Source organism: Eleginops maclovinus, chromosome 24 (assembly GCF_036324505.1).
Source record: "Eleginops maclovinus isolate JMC-PN-2008 ecotype Puerto Natales chromosome 24, JC_Emac_rtc_rv5, whole genome shotgun sequence".
NCBI classification, from domain to species: Eukaryota; Metazoa; Chordata; class Actinopteri; order Perciformes; family Eleginopidae; genus Eleginops; species Eleginops maclovinus.
The window spans coordinates 3631380-3650753 of record NC_086372.1 but is presented as its reverse complement, the minus strand read 5'-3'; the positions used below and the strand labels follow the sequence as shown (position 1 = coordinate 3650753).

General features: G+C 42.4%; 1 protein-coding gene across 1 annotated transcript in view; it reads left to right on the top strand.

Moving 5' to 3' along the window:
- Positions 1 to 17756, top strand: part of LOC134860939 (cilia and flagella-associated protein 47-like) — a 29941-nt gene extending 12185 nt beyond the window's left edge. The window contains 37 exon segments of the mRNA XM_063877820.1: positions 7 to 78; positions 352 to 489; positions 775 to 856; positions 968 to 1063; positions 1181 to 1367; positions 1503 to 1600; positions 1873 to 1986; positions 2329 to 2463; positions 2860 to 2972; positions 3496 to 3646; positions 3825 to 3913; positions 4246 to 4332; positions 5264 to 5328; positions 5436 to 5572; positions 6161 to 6266; positions 6545 to 6747; positions 6916 to 7057; positions 7204 to 7331; positions 7435 to 7500; positions 7768 to 7911; positions 8456 to 8629; positions 8747 to 8858; positions 9223 to 9276; positions 9436 to 9533; positions 9934 to 10109; positions 10308 to 10412; positions 10583 to 10694; positions 11158 to 11262; positions 11545 to 11698; positions 11800 to 11883; positions 11983 to 12103; positions 12645 to 12829; positions 12958 to 13132; positions 15915 to 16076; positions 16336 to 16501; positions 16722 to 16796; positions 16799 to 17756. Coding sequence (XP_063733890.1) covers positions 7 to 78; positions 352 to 489; positions 775 to 856; positions 968 to 1063; positions 1181 to 1367; positions 1503 to 1600; positions 1873 to 1986; positions 2329 to 2463; positions 2860 to 2972; positions 3496 to 3646; positions 3825 to 3913; positions 4246 to 4332; positions 5264 to 5328; positions 5436 to 5572; positions 6161 to 6266; positions 6545 to 6747; positions 6916 to 7057; positions 7204 to 7331; positions 7435 to 7500; positions 7768 to 7911; positions 8456 to 8629; positions 8747 to 8858; positions 9223 to 9276; positions 9436 to 9533; positions 9934 to 10109; positions 10308 to 10412; positions 10583 to 10694; positions 11158 to 11262; positions 11545 to 11698; positions 11800 to 11883; positions 11983 to 12103; positions 12645 to 12829; positions 12958 to 13132; positions 15915 to 16076; positions 16336 to 16501; positions 16722 to 16796; positions 16799 to 16912 — 4525 coding nt within the window. The 3' untranslated portion in view covers positions 16913 to 17756.
- The last annotated feature ends 1618 nt before the right edge of the window (positions 17757 to 19374 follow it).

Genomic DNA, 19374 nt, shown 5'->3' with positions numbered 1-19374 from the left:
CAACAGAGTCGTGTCAAAAATGCAAAGAAATCCTTCCAGTGGACGGACTTATCGTGTCAGTCAAAATAAAGACTCCAGGTGTGTGTGTGTGTGTGTGTGTGTGTGTGTGTGTGTGAGATAACATTTTTGTAGTTTGATGCCCTAAAAGTCTCAAATGTATCATACTTGAACCATTGATGGCAACGGGTATTCTACTCTGGTTTGTCGTCCTTTTATTTATTTAAAGACTCGGTATGGGTCAATGAATACTGTAGATGGTTCTGGTGTTGGAGTTTGAATGTCGTGTTGCATCAGTTGGCATTGATCTGGCTCCAGACACAAGGCTCATAACTGTTGCATTTGTGTGTTCAGGTCTGTAGTGGGCATGCTTCATCACCTGACTGGCAAACAGATCCCTGGTATTCCACGGTGTCAGATGTTTTCCAGTGATATAGACCAGTGCACCCATCAGCTGCTGCAACAGCATGAAGCTATGCTCACTTTTCTCAGGTAGGCCTTACACACAGATACCATGCTGCTATGCTCCTGACTTGGCTCCCAATTTGTCTTGAGTTGTGATTAGTAGATTGTCTCATGTTTCTGATTGCAGCTTGCATGTTGCACATTGGATAACATAGACTGTGGTGGTCAAATAGAGTGCAAGTAATATGGTTTCTCGCTTTAATGTTTTGTCATATCCAGATAAAGCAGTGAGGAACATTTATGTTATGGACATTTTGGAAAAGTTTTGGGGCTACTGTTAATGTTTAATGTTCATTTTAATTCTGTGTACAGGGTGCAGGGAGCCTGCCTTTGTCACATCAGACCAGAGTTCCTGCTAGACGTGCAGGAGTTCAAACACTGGTGCTCCCTGCAGGTACAGATGCAGTCACACATCTGCAAATAAGGAGACATAAAACCTTTATGGATGCTTCTTTGCCAACAATAACACTATTTAAAGCTGCATGCATATGTCTTTTTCTCTCAGTCAAATGAGGAAGGTCATGGTTTGGACTACAGCAGTGTGGACTACGAGTCTCTGAGCAAACGATCATGGACTGACGTGTTGCTGCAAATATACAAGGTGAAAAGTTTTTTCAGACTCATCTTTCCGGATGATGTTTATTACAACTATGTTATGTTGAAAAATGTCAATTGCATCCTGTTAAACACCAGTGTTGAATATTCCTCTGCACCTCAGGTGCTTGTGTTGTGTCGTGTGTCAGAGAGGGGTACAAACGTATATCTGAACCCTGAGGACATAGATGGAATCCTCCCTGTGAGCTCACAGCCACTGGCCAGTAACATCTATTCACTCTACGAGCTCGAGCTGCTCTCGTGGCTCAACATGCATTACAAGAGCATGAGGAAGACCGTGTGGGGAACAGGTAAGACCCAGAACATGTACGATTTAAAAAGAGTTTATTGCAAACGGTTTGAACTCAAATGTGTGTCTGTACTTTTTGATGCTTTTATACAAATGACTGATTAATGGGTCATTCCTGCATGGGGATGGTTTGCAGTTGGCGTCCCATCAGCACGCTGGATAGTGAATTTTGAACTGGACTTAAAAGATGGACTGGTGCTAGCCGCTCTGCTTGCTGCCTACTGCCCGTTTCTGGTCAGTGTGTGTGCATGCGTCTGTTCATTACAGTGTGAGGGATGAGTGGTTATGACTTTAAGGGACTCTGTGATCAATTTAACAGGGAAGGATGGGATTTGAAATTGGAAACAGTCTGTTAAAGCAATAGGTCAAAATAGAGAACTGAATGCAACCTAATTATGTGTACGGGAAACTAAATGAAAAAAAAGAGATCACACTGAAACGTGGAGTCACAGATAAACCTTAGCATTAGTCTTTTATTCTCTCCTACCTGCTGTGTTCCTGATTAGATCTCCAGCCTCCGGAGGATGTACACCACAACCAACAGCCTGGAGCAGACCCTTCACAACAACATCATAGTAGCCCAGGCTTTAACAGCACTCTCTCTCAACCTAGATGTTCAGGTAAATGTTAAAAGTAATCAGCCTATACTTCATCCCAAGTAAAGGCACATTTATTTGTGTTAAGCTCAATGCACTTCACTGCAAATTCATTGACTTGAATCCATGTATGTCTAAATACTGGCGGACATATTTGATTAATATCATCCACATTGTTAATCAAAGCAAACTTGACAGAGAAATATTAGCTAACTACTGCATTAATTGCCTTAATTTATGACTTGTTAACAGAACTGGAGATGTTCAATAGATCACGTTGATTGGGTCAGAGATGAGGAAGCACTTCCTTTGTGTTTGTGTGTCCCTATATCTGAGTGTGTGAGTGTGTGTGTGTAATGTGTTCAGCCCATAGATTTGTCCGACCCTAATCCAGTGCAGATGTTAATGCTGTGTGTTCACCTGTATGAGAGGCTGCCTCAGTACCTGCCACTGCAGACCATCACTCTTTCAGGAGGCCTGCACAGCACTTTAAGGAAACAGGTAAATTACAAACACTGAGAAGACGGCTACATAAAAATTGAACTGCATGCCTTGTAAATCATATAAATGCGCACGGTGAAACTGCAAATGGCTTGGATAATAAGCTCCCAGACAGGTAATGACTAACAGACACCCATTAACAGGATTATAGACACACACATACATCTAATGAGATTATAGACACACACTAACAGGATTAAAAACATAGGCAAATATACATTTGGGTAATGATCCACATTGTCAAGTTAAGCCACATTACAAGACTAACAAAAGTAGACGTCAGTTTGCCTCTAAGGAAGATGGATTTGTTTCCTGGCAGCACCATTTGTTTTTTTGTGGATGTGCTTTTGTGTACCAAAAACAAGCTGTTTCTCTGTGTGTGTTTTTGAGCTGCAGGTGCGTCTCACAAGCCCCTCATCTGAGCCGATCAAATACCAGGTCTTCATTTTCGGAGAGGATGCCCATCTCTTCTCCCTCCCTAATGGATCTACTGTAACCGTTCCTCCACAGTATGTTATCGGAAACATTTAAATCACTATACACTGCCTTTTCACAGTCCTAATTTGCATGAAACTAGGTCCTCTTTTTACAGTATCTTGAATCAATTCTGTTCTGATTTTGCGTAACAAAGATAAAAGTTGACTTGAGAGGAACCTCTTGTGACAGAGGACTTAAACCAAACTTAAATCAGTCTCCTTCCATCAGTCATACTTCCTTGAAATAAATGTTGTCAACACTTGTGCCCTGCAGAAAAAAAGGAAACCCCTGTATACTTATCCAGCTCAAACCAAGTAGAGTGAAATTGCTTTTGCCTTGAGGCTGTCGCTCATTAGAATGTCCTGAAACTCATTTTGAATCAAAACTTTGGTTTCAATAGAATCATAGTATTACAATCTCTTAATTGATTACTGTCATAACCTGCAAATGGGAGGTTTTACGATCAAATAATTGAGTTGTAAAATGACTGCGTGAGTGTATTCTGCTTCACATAAAACAGAAAATGATCCGATATTTTCCGCGGTCATTTCACAGGGCGAGCGCTGAACTGGCCGTGCAGTTCAGCTGCTCCTTCATTCAGCCGATGGAGGCAGTCCTCCTGCTCATCTCCAGCTCTCCTTCTGGCCTAAGCAGCAGCACCCTTGCCTTCAATCTGAAGACCCACGTCAGCCATATCACACCCACAGTTAGTTCCATGCACATTCGCAGTGCCATAGTTGTCTTCAAGGGTCATATTCTGATGTGTTGGTAGTTGGCTGATCATCTGTGTGTTTGACTGAATCACATCTCAGTAATTTGTAAATCAGTGTGTGTTTGAGGGCTGGCTGTTACAGAGATGCTGCTGCTGTACTGTCTCTGACTAGAACACTGTGAAGTGCAAGTCTCCATGCTACCAGCTGAAAGTGATCCGAGTGCCCATAAAGAACCCTTTCAAAGAAGAAGCTACGTTCAGGTAGGTGTCGTATGTCCATGCCCACATGCATAGACAGTATCAAAAAGGTCCTCATCACGCATATACTCTATTTATGACATTTTATGCTAACATTTTGAAGGGTCTGTCCAGGTAACATAGGTTATATTTAGCCAGGTTTAAAATACTGTTACTGTGATTACATTTGGTATGTGTGTCTGTTTGTGTTGTATTGCTTTATTCAAACCTGATTTCATTGTGTGTGTGTGTGTGTGTGTGTGTGTGTGTGTGTGTGTGTGTGTGTGTGTGTGTGTCTGTGTGTGTGTGTGTGTGTGTGTGTGTGTGTGTGTGTGTGTGTGTGTCTGTGTGCTTAGGGTGGGGCTGGTGGAATCTCTATTCAATCCTGTGGAGCCTGAAAAGAAAAAGAACAGCAACGTTGAAAAAGCCTCCTCTAAAACCAAGTAACACACACATTGTTACACACACAGTATAAGACTGGCATACTGTATAGACACTTAGTACACACACAGTAAAAGAGAAGTTTGACAGCTTTCATCTTTCTTGCTGAGAGCTGGATAAGAAGATCTATGCGACAGAAATCCTTTATTGTTCCCACAGCAGGGACATTTACAGCGTTACTACAGCACAGAGACAGTGCAGATGAAACGTGAGGCACAACCAGCAGCCTGGTAGACTAGCCTAGCATTAAGACTTAGAAAGGAACAGTAGCCTGGCTCTGTGTAAGGGTAACAGCATTACAATTATTGACAGGAAATCAAATATAATTCCTAAATTCCACAGGCTGATTTACTGTTGCCGCAATACTATACAGGTTTTTGCAATCCTATGTTCACCTGTTTCTGTTTGAGATACATATGGAAACATTACTAAAAGTTTTAGTTGAAGAATGAATAACAATTAATGGTTGGTATGGTCTCAATACAAGCAAACACGGAGAATTCAAACGCTGTAGCATGCCGTGTCTTAAGCAGTCTCTTGCTCCTTTTCAAAACTCATCACACATAAACTCTTTTTTTACATAGTGGTGCTACAGTAGCTTATCAAACTAGCTTATTTAGCAAAAAGACAGGGTGTTTCTCCTGCTGCTCAGGGCTTCAGAAGCTAGATAAAGGTAAGGAGAGGTACAGTATGAGGTTACTCCTCAGGAGAGCACCGGGTTGTCATTATGAAAGCTTGTTAGTATGCATCCCTCCCCACCTGAGACATCTTCAAAGCTTCAACATTCCACTTCGTACTCCTAATCAGGAGTCGACTACGAGGATTTGAAATAGAACTGAGTTCATGTCTGGTGCAGCTGAATCAGGTTCTGTATTCTGATGTCCAGAGACTATGAATGATTATGACTTTCTTCCCTCCTCCGCTGTCTTTCAGTATAAAGAAGAAGACTTCAGACAAGAGCTGCGGGGACGAGATGGAAAGGATGGGTTCAGACTTCAGTGAGTACAAACACATGCTCCTTAATCACTGTTTATGCTTGTGTGAGTATACAACTTTATTCACGTCTTTTTGCTGGTGGTCCATTTAAGTTTGTGTGTATGCACAGATGGTACAGGCAGTGAGTTCCTGAGTGCACTGAGGAGTGTTTGTCTGAAGCCTGGCCAAGCAGACACTCTGAAGATCCACTACCTGCCCTTCTTCCCGGGCACCAAGTACTGCTCTGTGCTGCTGGGTTGCCCACAGGTCAGTGTCCGTGTCATGTGTGTCTATTCCCTTAAATAGATTTTAATAAATAGGTTGCCTATAAAATGATTTTTGAAATTGAATACAACTAGGAACTCTGAATTTATGGACTTGTAAAGGGACCATTTACAGTAATAAAATAAGAGCCTTCATGAGCAGAATATAGCAGCTGTTTTTTGATTTGCTAAACATTAAGGAGGGAGTCAAGTAATTGCTAGCATAGCCGTAAGCTTTAAGCTAGCACTGCTTGCACATTCAACTCATAATTGTCTGTTTTCAGCTGATGTGCCTTTGTTGTTTGCATTGGTTATATTCTGTATTCTGTTTGTCATTTTGCTTCCATTGCAGTTTTACAAAAACTGTAATACCTCATTAAATAAAGTGTCTAGTTTTGAGTAAGGGTAACTCCTTGCAAGGAAAGTATAGCTATAGTGAATAAGAGCAGAATAGTGAATTCAAAGTTTTAGAAAAGACACAAGTACAATAAAAACAAAGGTATAACTTAGATAATCACGTTTTATTATAAGGGGAGACTAGTGTAACTAACCCTCATTTCTCCCTCCCACTGTCTGTGTCTTTGGGTTCTAGGTGGGAGATATGGTGTACTTCATTGAGGCTACAGCAGAGTGGCCTCTTCCCTCCCCTCTTACCGCTAGGCCCAGTGCTAACATAGTTTCCATTCCCAGCAACTCCGGTAGGCTACCCGTCTCCATAATATTGCTTGTAAAATACTGTAGAGTATCATGGCACTATCAGAGTTAAACTACATGATATTACCTGTTTTTTCATGAACCGTTTTAAACATTACCCGTCTAAACTGACATCAAAGATCATTGAATCATTTAACCCTTTCCTCAGGCATCATATCGTTATGGCCCTATCATTTGTGTTGTAGTAATATAATCAGTTAATCTTTATCACCTCAATATGACTGGCTGATCCAATAACTTCACTGTTTTTTTCCACCAACAGACCCAGCTGTGTTAGTGTCAGTACTCAGCCTACACTGCAAAGTGGGCCAGGTGTGTGAGGAGTTGCTGCGTGTGCCTCTGATCAATATGGCCCGGGAGCAAGCTCTGGCTTTCTGGGGTCAGAGAAGCATGAGCGCTGATGAATACAGGAGGCGCATGATTACACACACACTGCATAGCAGCACCGTGAAGGCGTCCACTGCTGTACGTAAGCTCTCCAAACAACACATATACTCACTCTAATGCAGATTTAGGCTTTAGAATAAATCTGTATGGTTGTTGGCTAGCTAGTTATGCACAGGGGATTCCACTCAGGACTGAAATGTTTTCCCTGTTGTCCATATTTTACTTTCTGTCCCTCTTCTCTCTTAGGCCCAACTCTTCAGATGTGTTCCCCAAGGTAAAGAAGTAGAATTCAGCGTGGAGGTTTCCTTGCCACAAAATTTTACTTTACCCAGTGCTGTTACAGTACCTGTAAGAGAAGACGCCAGAACACCATGGGAGAATCCTGCAGGTACACACTCACAAGAACATACAGGATTTGCTGTTGTGTGAATGATATGTGAGTAGATGTCATGGAAGGCATGAGAAAGAGACATGTTGAGGTGAAAAAGTTGACCCTACTCCTTTAATTGTCAACATCTTGTTTCTGGTCATTAGATTGTGGCTGTGTAGACATCCCAGTACGTTTCCAGGCGGACTGCGTGGGGCAGTTTACCTGTCAGGTGATCCTGAGGTCCTGGTGTGATACCCGGGTCTATGTGCTTGAGGCAGAGGTTACTTCACAGGTGAAGATCAGCTGATATCAGAGCCTAGTTAACCTGTACATGGTATGTTTGGTGTATTGATTTATGGATAATGTTAATAAAAACATCTCATCTGTGACCACAGGATGGATCCGTCCACTTGGACTTCAGTTCACCTGCTCACAGTTCAGTCACACAAGACATACCACTGGTGAGAGAGGTTTTTCATGTGTAAATTCAGTGTTTGGCCTCTCATATATATATAGCGATTTCATGCTAATTTCTGTGAGTCATAGAAAGCAACCAAACAGCAATGTGTGAAATGTATAACTATATATTTGTAATTTTTATAACTGGACTAAAACTAACATATTCAAAGTTTTAGGTCAGAAAAATAGAAAATGTCATAATGATAGCTTTTTAATCTTTAATGATGGTATGTTTGAGTCAAATAATCATTCCTATTGGTTTCTCGCAGCATAATGAGACCCACCACGACTGGAGAATGCAGGCTGATGTGTACGGAGAAGGATTTTCTGGCCCAAAGGTTTTGAATGTGCCAGCAGGTACCAGAGCCTGCTACCCCCTCACCTTTCACCCTTCTGCACGATGCATTGTCACGGTAATGCCTTTCTTGTATTTGTTTTCATTGCTTCTTCTCATTGTGTTTTTTGCTCGTCTGCTTTGTTGTATTGTTATTTAACACACACTGAAATTGTTACATTGTGGTAGCTATGAGATGGAATGTATTCAGGATAAATCAAGCATCAATGCTTAGGTGAAAAGCCCACTTTCAAATCCCTTGCCACCATTGCTCATCCACCAAAGCCTCCTATTTGGCCTTTGTTCTTATTAGCCCGCTCTGCTCCATTCTCTCAGGGAACAGTCAGCTTGAGTGCTAGAATTATCCTCGATGACTCAAACAGCAGCACACTGTCCGTCATGTGTGTCTGTTAGGATCATATCTGGGATTTTAAGCTTCCTCTGGGGTCAACATCATCTCTCTCAGGCTCTGAGAGTGTGACAGATATTTCTTTAATTGTAACTGAGCTTCATGTGTCAGTGAGAATGCTTCTTGAGTGCAGCTAACCTGCCATTGTTCTTTTGCATGCGCACACAAAAACTGAGCAGCAGTTTGTGTGCTTGGACTTTACTCAAACTCACAGGGCAAGCTGTCCTTACATAATGACCACAATGGTACTGAGCACGTGTTCACCCTCAGAGGAGAGGGAGAACACCCCCTGCCTGTGGACCATGTGCTACTACAGTGCTCAGTAGGTCAAACTACACACACAGTGATGAATGTCCCCAACTACAGCCAGGACAAACTCACTCTCAAGGTACAAGCACACAGCAATAAACATCCACACAAACTGCTACCTGCTATCAAGGTTTACTCTAATGCAAACTGATGTTTGTTCTCTGTCCTGGGTTTGCGTACATGCACATTCATGTAGGCGGAGACAGACCTCTCTGGTGTAAGTGGCCCCCCCTCCCTGGAGATTGAACCTGGTCAAAGCGGTCCATACACCCTGGCTGTGTCATCATTGAAACGGGGAAAACAAACAGGTGATCCCCCCCCGCTGCATGTTGTGATTGTAAATGCTCTGTGGTTCATTAGTTAATATTTTAAGTTAGCTGCGCTCAAATGTCAGCTCATTTGTTTATCAAAGGTTATTGCATTTGCTTAAACAGATGCACACAGACTAATACACTCTTGGTTTCCTTTGTTTTTATGTTAGTCTAATCACCTTTATTCAAATGTCGGGGTTTCTCTGTGTTCTGTGATGTTGTAGTAATTGTGTAGAAAAAGATGGTATAAAGGAAATATAAAGACTTCTATGAGTGGACAGCATGCTCATTACGATGCATTGATTAATCTTATCAACTAGATCTAACTAAAAGAAGTAAAACAAATCCCTTTTTCTTGCAGGCAATGTGTCATTTACAGAAATGTATAACATGCAGGAGGCAGACAAGCCTAAAGGTAGGCTTAGTGTTGTTCCATACTGCAAATGAACCATTTAGACCTCAGAAAGCTTAAAACACTATAATTAAAACATTAGTTTGCACAAGACTTCATTAAATCGTTGTGTGTTGGAGTGTTTGCATTTATTCTGGATATATGCATATGTGTGTCATTCAGGAAATGTTCCTGGACGCTACGAGGTGCATTTCTCTCTGGAGATCATTTGTAAGCCTGCAGCGCCTATCAAGCTCATAGATGTACAGTGTGTTGCTCAGGTAAGTTCTGCAAACACACCTGCACCTTTCAATGGATATTTACTAACCCTAACCCTTGCAAATTACCATGCTTAAACCTCTGCATCAGAACATTTGATCAGACTTGGGAAGTATTATCAAAAGCTGAACTTGTAAACAATCAGAACCACAGATCATTCAGTTTGGTGTTTATCTCCTTCGTCGTAGAGAAAACAGTTTGACTGTGTTCATCTTTTTAGAGGAAGTTTATATGTGACAGGCAAAAGTAATATTTTTTGAAAGAAAATGAAAAGAGAAGACGTGGGGTAGTGTTTCTGCTTTAGGCCTCTGTAACAGGAAAACCTAATCTTCCTTCTTCTCTAAGATCAAAAGGACATCAGAGAAGGGGAAACAGGCCTCATGTTTGAAATGTTTTTCACAGAGCTCAGTCGCCATAGAGATCCCTGTCAAAAACCCAAGAGAGGAGCCGCTGTGGCTGGATGTGTACCTGGAAGGAGACGACCTGAGTGGAGCCAACCAGGTTTCAATTCCTCCAGGGGAAGCTCTCACCTACAAAGCCACCTTCTCCCCTGGCACAGTGGGGAAGAGCACAGGCAGGTAGGAAACACTGCACTGCAGATGACCCGACTGTTTGTTGGAGAAGGGGGTTCAAAAGGTTCCTCTACACAATTGAGGATTCAAAGTGAAGATCTCTGTTTATTAAATAAGTTGCTGGGTTGCTGGTCATATTTAGCATTGGTGTGAATGTGGTCCAAATATAGTATTTGCATTTGGTTGGTATATGTTTTCTGCCAGTGTGGTGTTCCAATCAGAGCAGACGGGGGAGTTTTGGTATCAGTTGGAGCTTTGTGCACTTCCTCCTCTGGTCAGGCTACAACAGGACTGCTGTCAGCTGGGCAAGTAGGTGCAAACACACACTAAGACACACAGTATCTAAATGCAAGGTTACTGGCTAGGAACGGTGATCTTCTTTAATATGCCCAGCAGAGGGTTAGGAATAATAACTTCTACTGTCCAATAAAACGTTCAAACTGTGTGTCTGTGTCTGTTTATTTGTGTGTGTGTGTCAGATGGATCAGGTGGCGCATCCCCCTGGTTAACCCAACAGCAGAGACTCTGGAGTTGACTGTAACAAACAGTAACCCCCGAAACTACGCACTGGAAATGGATTCAGGAAGTCCTGTTAGTACATGCTATAACACTCACCTTTGTGCCTCATCTTTACTTTCATCAGCTCCGTGTTCCATGTCATTATGTGAGAGCAGATTTATGTCACAGCATACATCTGAAGTCTCCTTGCCCCTGGGGAAATTAATTATTAAAATGTATTAGTTGATGTTCTTTGAAGTTCAATAGATGTGTTTTGCATACCATACAGTAAACACTTGACATCCCAGTTGTTGTTCTTTACACCTTTTCAAACAAATGAGAGTCTTGAAGTCGATAGGAAGGAAAGCACTTGCTGTATATCTGGGTGAAAAGCTGTGGGTTGCCTTCGAAGTTGCCCAGCAGTGTGATTTAAAGGATTTAAGCAGGAGTGTGTTTATCCTCCCTTACTGTCCCTGTGAAAGCTCCTATGCGTGTGTGTATGTGTGTGTGTGTGTGTGTGTGTGTGTGTGTGTGTGTGTGTGTGTGTGTGTTCTAGCTTATTGTGGAGCCCCACTCCCTTACCCAGCTTGGCGTCCGGTTTAGTCCTTCATCCATCGGAAAGGGGAACCACGCAGCAAAAATCGCTTTCACCTGCCCTGAGGTGTATATACACACACAAGCACAGAGAAAATGAATTTCATACATCACTGTCCCCTGCCTTCACACACTAATACATACACACACACTGATAGGTGCAGGGATGGGTTCATTCTCTTAATGCTTCTGCAGCGCTGTGGCTGGAGGCATTATGTTTTCAGCTTGTCTTTATGTATGTCCTTGGATTCCATTGGGATGAGCCCATTAGATTTTTGAGGTCATCACACCATTTCTTTGTCATTTCTTCTTTTGCTCTTGTTTATGTGTTAATCTGTCATTCTTTTAGTTTCAGGAACGGTGTGTGTTAAGTAGGCGTGGCCTTATACCAGACAGCAAGGAGCCTCTGAGCATCTCATCCCTGATTGGCTCCAACGCCTCCATCACCATTCCCTTTACAAACCCCACTGAGCTCCAGGCCGTGGTGGATATCACACTCACAGGTCACAATCAGTCCTGGTCTTTCTCTCACAGACACGTTGTCACATGTGTTCTCGTCGCAGTCACACATGTTAATAATTCTGTGTGTATTGATATTACTTAGATAAGGACCCAAATGGGGCTTCCAACTTCCATCAAGTTTCTACAGACAAACACGTCTTCTCTATCCCTCTGAGACACACTGAAGGTGAGATACTGATATGGTTTGCTTGAATGTATTTGTCATTTGGTTGGTGGGCAGTACATTTGTGTAAATGTTGATGACTTTCTTTTGTATTGGCTGCAGGCCTTCAGATCGGTGAAGGGGCCAGTTTGGATGTGCCTGTAGTGTTTGCACCCACCTCCAAGGAGCTACAGCAGGCCTGGCTCTGCATCACTATGAAGCCCTGCAGCACCCCAGGGAACAGGTGTGTGTGTTTTATTATTGTCTTCATAATGTCAGAATCCATGCCTGGAGGCTGTTCTACAAGCACAGGGTTTCCTTGCTGAGGCTGGCTCATCAAAACCTTTCACCTTAAAAAGCGATAATGGTCGGCTTCTCATAAAAAGGGCATTTAGTTTGTCCTTAAACTCCTCACCACATTAAATGAATTGATCGCCGCCTTCTTCCCCTCATAAGAATTTAAAAAAGAATATCACATCTTACTTGGAAGGAACCAAGGCAGGCAAAGCCCAATAATTCATAACTATAATATATGAAAAGTTGGGTATTCAATGTGTATGGTCATCAGGTAAATAAGTGTAGGATCTAGTATGCTTGGCTCTATAAAAATCAACAATGTAATCTGATTTCTGACCTGCTGAACACTGTTGGTGGTATTTTATTAGATTCTTGCCTGCCACAGATATCCTATATTAGTTTTATGTCTGACACGTTTTCACATCGAGTTCTGGTTCAGAGTGGATCCCCTATACGGAGTCAAAATGCACTGACAATCAATATTTCAGGTCAGAGCAGGAGTCGTCCACCATCTGCTGGACTTACCCTCTCCTTGGGATTCCCATGGATCTGCCTGTGGAGAGCTCTCAGCTTGGCGAGCTCCGTTGTGAAGCAGGCTGCCAGCTGGAAAGGAAGTTGGATGTTCTGCTAACTGGATATGTGCCGGGGAATCAACTCCGGGAAAGACAGGAAGGTGAACTTACCACTAAGTTAAACAAAACTGTAGACATTTTCTCCCAAAATCTGTTATGGTTCTCTTTCTTCTAGTTGTCTTTCTTGCAGTAACTCAATCACCCTCTTCCCACTTCTTCCTCCTGATAGTTTCCCAGGTGATGGTAGAAGACTTCCTGTGCACGGTTCGTTCAGACTCTGAAACAGAGCGCTCAGATGTGGAAGATTGCCTCTCTGTCTCCGCTGAAGCAGCCAGGAGGGATCCTGAGACTGGAATCGTAACACTCTCACTTAGTGCAGTCTACACTCCCCTCAGGCCATCCAGGTAACACTTCTACAGACAACCATGAATACACCTGACACACAATGACAAGTGCCCAGGAAAAGCAAATACACACTGAGAGAAATATTCAGATAGGAGAGGGAATGTGTCTTTTTGTAGCAGCAGCTTTTGAGTTCAATCCTGCCGTTCTGTTGTTAAACCACTCTGGTATCACGAGCTAAAGCAAACAAACACGCTGCACACTCAGAGAAACCATTGTGCACACAAATACAAATGGAGAAAAAGAATCCAAACAGGCACATTTTGAGAAACTCACACCACATTAAAGCCTACAGAAAACAGAGAGCTGTAGACAAACACAACAACACCTATTTACAGAGAGAACTAAACACACACACACACACACTGGGAGAGTATACTGCAGACTCTGGGAGCGGCACACAAATACCTCTAAAGTTAAAAAGCACCCAAACAAACAGAAAAACACAACAGAGAAAGAAATATGCACATGTCCTCTGTACGGGAGAAACAACAAAAGGATGCTAATAATAAGTCTGATTAACAAAACAAGCACATACTGTATTAGCACTTTCTCACACACACACAACAGAAAAGAGGGCATACAAACACATTCGGTTCCTCTCTCCCTCTCTGCAGATAACACACTTGCATTAAGCGTTGCGAGTATACACTGCATTCATTTATCTCATGTATTTCTCCCTCTACAGTACAGTCTCCTCTTTCTCCCATCCTATTTGTGGGTGTGGCCTCTGCATTCATTTATTACAAACGGTCAATAAAAAACATTGAAGCTTGTAGACATGTCAAAGTAGAGGCACAGAAGACAAATATGAGCCTCTTGAACTTCGCTGTGACCTATAAACACATTTTATTATTCTAAGGTTTTACAACACCAGGGATTCCATCCTGCTTTTCAAATCACTTATAATGACAGTCAATGAAAAAAGCATGTGGATATTCTTTGACTTCTTCAATTTGAATTGTCAAACACACGCACACTTTATCCTTGACAATTAGATGAACCACTTTTAAAGTCTGGCTAGGTAATATTAGAGAAAGCCAGAAAGAGTATGCCAGATTATGAAAATGAAAAACTCAGCCGACTGTTGCCAACTCCTTTCCAAGAAAAGAAGCTCTTAGCTCTAGCTCCAAAAGCCAGAAAGCTGCCAAGTTGGCAACAATAGCGCGCCCCCTTCAGCCTCCCTACAAAGCATCTCTATAAAAATGATCATAATTAAACTTCAACAACAAACCTAGCTATAGTAAGTGTTCACAGCTGTCGTCACCACCTCCTTTTCGGTCTTATTATTATTGGTTGAAATCTAAAATCCTTATTGCTTGAAAAAAAAAACTAGAACATTTATTCTGCCACCTGAAGTTGGATTCAGTTTGGTGTTCTGTCACTTGTTACAACCCATGTTGTCACAGCTCCACTGCAGCTTAACGGTGCCCTGTGGAGTAAAAGTTCATTTTACACAAGGTGTTAATCCCCAAAACACATTGTGTGTAATCCTCGAGGTCCCGCAGAAGTGTTGAAAACATTTCCTTCCTCATAAATCATTTACAGGGCTGATTTTAAACGGCTGTTTACATCCATGTTACCTTGCTTGCAGTCTTCTTTCTCCCTCTGCCTGTGCTGGCTCATTGACGGCTTCTTGGCACATTACCACTACAAGTAATTGGAGTGCATTTATATAAGGCTTTTCGTGTCTTTGCAACCCTTAAAGGACTTTTACCACACACAGTCATCACTCTCACATTCATAGGCAGCCATAAAAGGTGTCACATGCTCATCAGGAGTCTTAAACATTCACACACACTCACACACTGTTAGCTATGCCATAGACAGCAAGTTGGGGTAAATAATTTTGGCCAAGGACACCAAAGGTTATCTATTCCACCTTTCTTTCTTGAAATGAACACTAGTTACTTACCAAATATCCATTCTATCTTGCAAATAAGTAGTATGCTGTCGGTGTTCATCACAATCCACCTATCCCCTTCTGTCCTCCTTACTGTACATTGCATGTGACATCCTGCTGAGTGAAGAGTGTGTTCATTTATCAGCTTCCATCTTCATCTGCGGAGTCCATTAATGAGGCGTGCCCTGGAAGAATCAATACCTCTGAGAGCTAATGAGTTCTCCACGAGGAAATGACGGGGGGTGTGGTGCCGCTAATAGGCTCTTCCATTATCTACATGTTATTTCTCTGCCGCGGGTACTGAGATGAGCGGACCAAGTATCAGAAGCTGAAAGCGGGAATATTAAAGACCCAGTTTAGTTAATCATGTTTCTGCAGATAAATAGGAATGCTCAAATTACACTCCTCTAGATAAATGGCAGTGGAAGAATGACTTGAAGACAATCGATGAGCGGAAAGCAGACTTAATCTGGGTAGTCATCAGCGTGCCATGGAGGGCAAACTTTTTGTAGTCAAAGCCTAATGCAGCTCATTATACAGATTTATTTAGTTTCTCTAGATAAAGGTACACAGCATACACAGCATATGGCTCGTCGACACCTATACAGTATTCCCGATCTACTTTGAGGTCAGTTCTGACAGAACTACTACCTAGCCAATGATTTCCAAATGTATTTCCACTCCATTTATCTACAAGAGTTGTGTTTCAGCTATTTTATGGCATGTATTGAACTTAAATGTAACAGTTTCTAAAATAGTATATACACATCTGCAAAATGTAGTTTATATTGACAATTGTGTGTGTGTGTGTGTGTGTGTGTGTGTGTGTGTGTGTGTGTGTGTGTGTGTGTGTGTGTGTGTGTGTGTGTGTGTGTGTCCAGGTGTCAAGCCGTCCTAGCTGTGCAGTGTGTGTCCGGCAGGATCTGGGAGTTTTCCATCTCTCTCATTAGCACAGAGCCTCAAGTGGATGATGTCATCATCACTGAGGCCACTGAGTTAGGCAAGACATCAGCTGTGGGCTTCTATCTGACCAGCACCACCAGGTGTGTGTGTGTGTGTGTCTGTGTGTGTGTGAACTCAAAATTTTCTTCCTTGAATTTTATTCCATCCAAGTTTTCTTATAATTGAATACAAACCTCTAACAGGTGTAGCCATGTGGCTCTCCAGACATTTTTTTATACTAGAACTGTCATAGAGGACTTGAAGTCCCTTGCTCTTTAAAAGTCAAATTATGAAGATCCTCATGAGGTTTGTTATCCCCTGGAAAATTTCTAGTGATAGTCGCTAACATACCCATTGTAGGAGGCCAGAGCGGTTCACTGCGGCGTTCCTGCCCGGCAGCAGCAGTGAGTTCACAGTGACTCCAGCCTCAGGGGTGTTACCTCCTGTTGGTTCTCCTGGAGCCCACATCACTCTGTACTTCACACCCAACACACACAGCAAGCACAGAGCAACACTATCCATCCAGGTATGTTCGTAGTTAACCCTATGGTCATTTCATTGATCTAAGTTCCCTCTGTTTAGACTTGATCACACATGAATTGAAGGCAGAGATTGAATAGGAAATGAAGAATCCAAAATGTAGATGTCTGTCAGGGTTAAAGTAAGGATGTCAACACTCCCTTACAGATAACTAGTGCAGCCAATCCAACACATACAATGACTGACAGATACTGCTCTAATTACAGTCAGCAGATGTGCAGTGGACCTACGAGGTGAGAGGCAAAACCCTTTCTGACCCCCCGCCCATCTGCACCACATCCACCAGAGCCGCTCTGCTGTGCTGCGTCCGTCCAATCAACAGCTGAGGAACTTTGTGGCTCAGAACCTCCGTCTCCCTGCCCTGGCTCATTCGTCCCCTCTCAAAGTCCGCAGATAAAGGCGACGCCACTCTCAAACAGCTAAGGATCGATGTTTCTGTCTGATTTCCTTTTTGACTTTGTTTGAATTAAGCTCTTTTATCCAGCAACATCTACCACACAATGTCACCTGCAAAGACATACCTTTATAATTTGCTATTTGGACTGGCACGTTGCCATATGGCAGCGATGGTGATGGGTGATAACGTTTGTCCCTTTTTTTCTCTTAAAATGGCCCATTAGTGCTTCTCAGCAGCAGCTATGACATACACGGCTGCCGGTCCAAAGAGGTTTTTGTCTGCCCTGTGGCAAGTGATGGATTTTTTCTCAAAATGAAATGATACTTATTTTTAATAATGCTCTTGAAACTTGAAAATCGACCCAGTTCTGATGCAGTTCTTATCACCATACATGTTGTTAGACATTACATTGCAGGAACTGTATCTGCAAAAAACTACACATGCAAACATTGTGTCGCTGCCTTCCTCATCTCTTTGTCCTCCTTTATGATTGCTAAAGATTGAATAAGTGAAATCGATGAGGGATTAAGGCGTTTACTGGCTCCACATCATCAGTGTTCTTCATGAATAGAGTGTCCCTGAAGTTTTACACATTCAGCAGCTATTAGATATATGATGAGCAATAAATGGTAGTAATGGTTACGGTGTCCCTATTATGCCTCAGAGTCCATTTCAAGTAAAATGTTACCAACCTCGTTTCATTCACCCCTCCCCTTTAAGATGCTTCCCTGTTAGGCAGATATTGCCAGCCCACTTTATATTACACTTACCAGTTCAACCTTGAAATACTCTGCAACCTTTCTGAATTTTGTGTATCTAGCATTTAATAAATCAAACCACATGAGGTTGTGTGTGGGCCTGTGTGCATACAAATGCATCCTATGCATTTCACATAGTCTAGTATACCCTTGTAGCTGCGGTTTATGCAAGGAATCTTTAGTAAGTCTCGTACTTCATTATTATGTTCCATGCCTATAAAAACTGTTTTCATTGTTTTGCAATACTTACTTAGGTTGGCTTCTAGAATTAAAACCAGGAATTCATTAGCCTCAAACACAACATCATAAACATCTACCTTGAGCCAGATAGATAGAGGCACTTTATTCAGAAAACTTTCAAATCTTTCAATTCAATAGAACACGCTCAGAGGAACAAATGATGATAGAAATGAATTTGTAGAAAGTTAACGTTTGTTACATTTTGTACTTTCTGTGCACGCTTACCTTCCTGTGTGTCCATATATGGAGCTGTCCTATGGCTCACCTTGTGCCTTTGAAATTATTCACGAGGCAGTTACGCTCAGTTCTGTGTCCATTAAGCACCATCTGCAGCCTGCTGGGGTAGAAACGGAGGGAGAAAGAGAGGAAGATAGGAAGCCTCATGGAGACAGATGAGAGGGGACAGGAAATATAAAGGGAGGGAGCAAAAAATAGAAGATGGTGGTGGGGTATTAGGCGATGGAAGGGGGAGGAAGAGACAAAGGCACCAGCAGAAAAGTGAACAGTGAAAGGCAGGTGTTAGGTCGAGGGGAAGATATTGCATGTGTTTTGCATATCGTGTGGAGCTGTGCAGCGGATGATTTCTGCCCATAGATTACCTACGGAGATGAGCTCGCTGCCTCGCGTTCCTCTGCGGGTGCGTTGCCCCAGCAACAGATGAGCCAAGGCAACAATAATTGGTGGAGGGTCTGTAATGCTGCCTGCAGTAGCAAGAGATCACACATCAATGAGACTCACAACAAGGAAATGATAATGACAAGCCACCGAGGTCCACTCACCTCTGCACAGACCGAAACGACATTTTCTCTCAAAATAACTTAAAGGTTAGAGCTAGTCTGAACTTTGTTTCACTGATTAACAGCTGTGCAGACATACAAAAGACATTTCACGGGTTCCTGTTGAGCTGGAGTTTGTGGCAAAGGAACAGTGTTATGTGAAGGCTCTGTGGCGCATATCCTAATAAATCAGCTGAGGGCCGTTATTTATTATTTAGCACAGCTAAAGCTGTTTGCATTGTATGATCTAAGTAAATACTGGCTCTATGCTTCATAAAACAAATGTACATACATTAGTGGAATTATCCCTGTCAGCCCAGTAGTGCTGCATCTTGCATAATAATGTGCAGGATGGCAAGGGAAGTGATTTTGGATGTTGCAAACCGTCTGTGGACTGTTGAACCCTTTCTATGAAAAATATATAATATTCTCCCCCAATGCATTATGCTCTTTTCAGTGACACTTGGGATCATAGAGAGGGGGGGCTCGTTAAATATGCAGCAAAACTCCTTGAAGACCTTCACATAGTTCACACAACTTGCTTTGGTGAATAGAAACTGACAGGAATGGTTGTGTAAAGGAGAAGAAAAGAGAACTCGACAGAGTTAAACCCTGACTCCTTTCTCACCTTCACACAGCCATTACTGTCAAAATTGTTGGTTGGGGCGGACCCAAAATCATCCCTTTT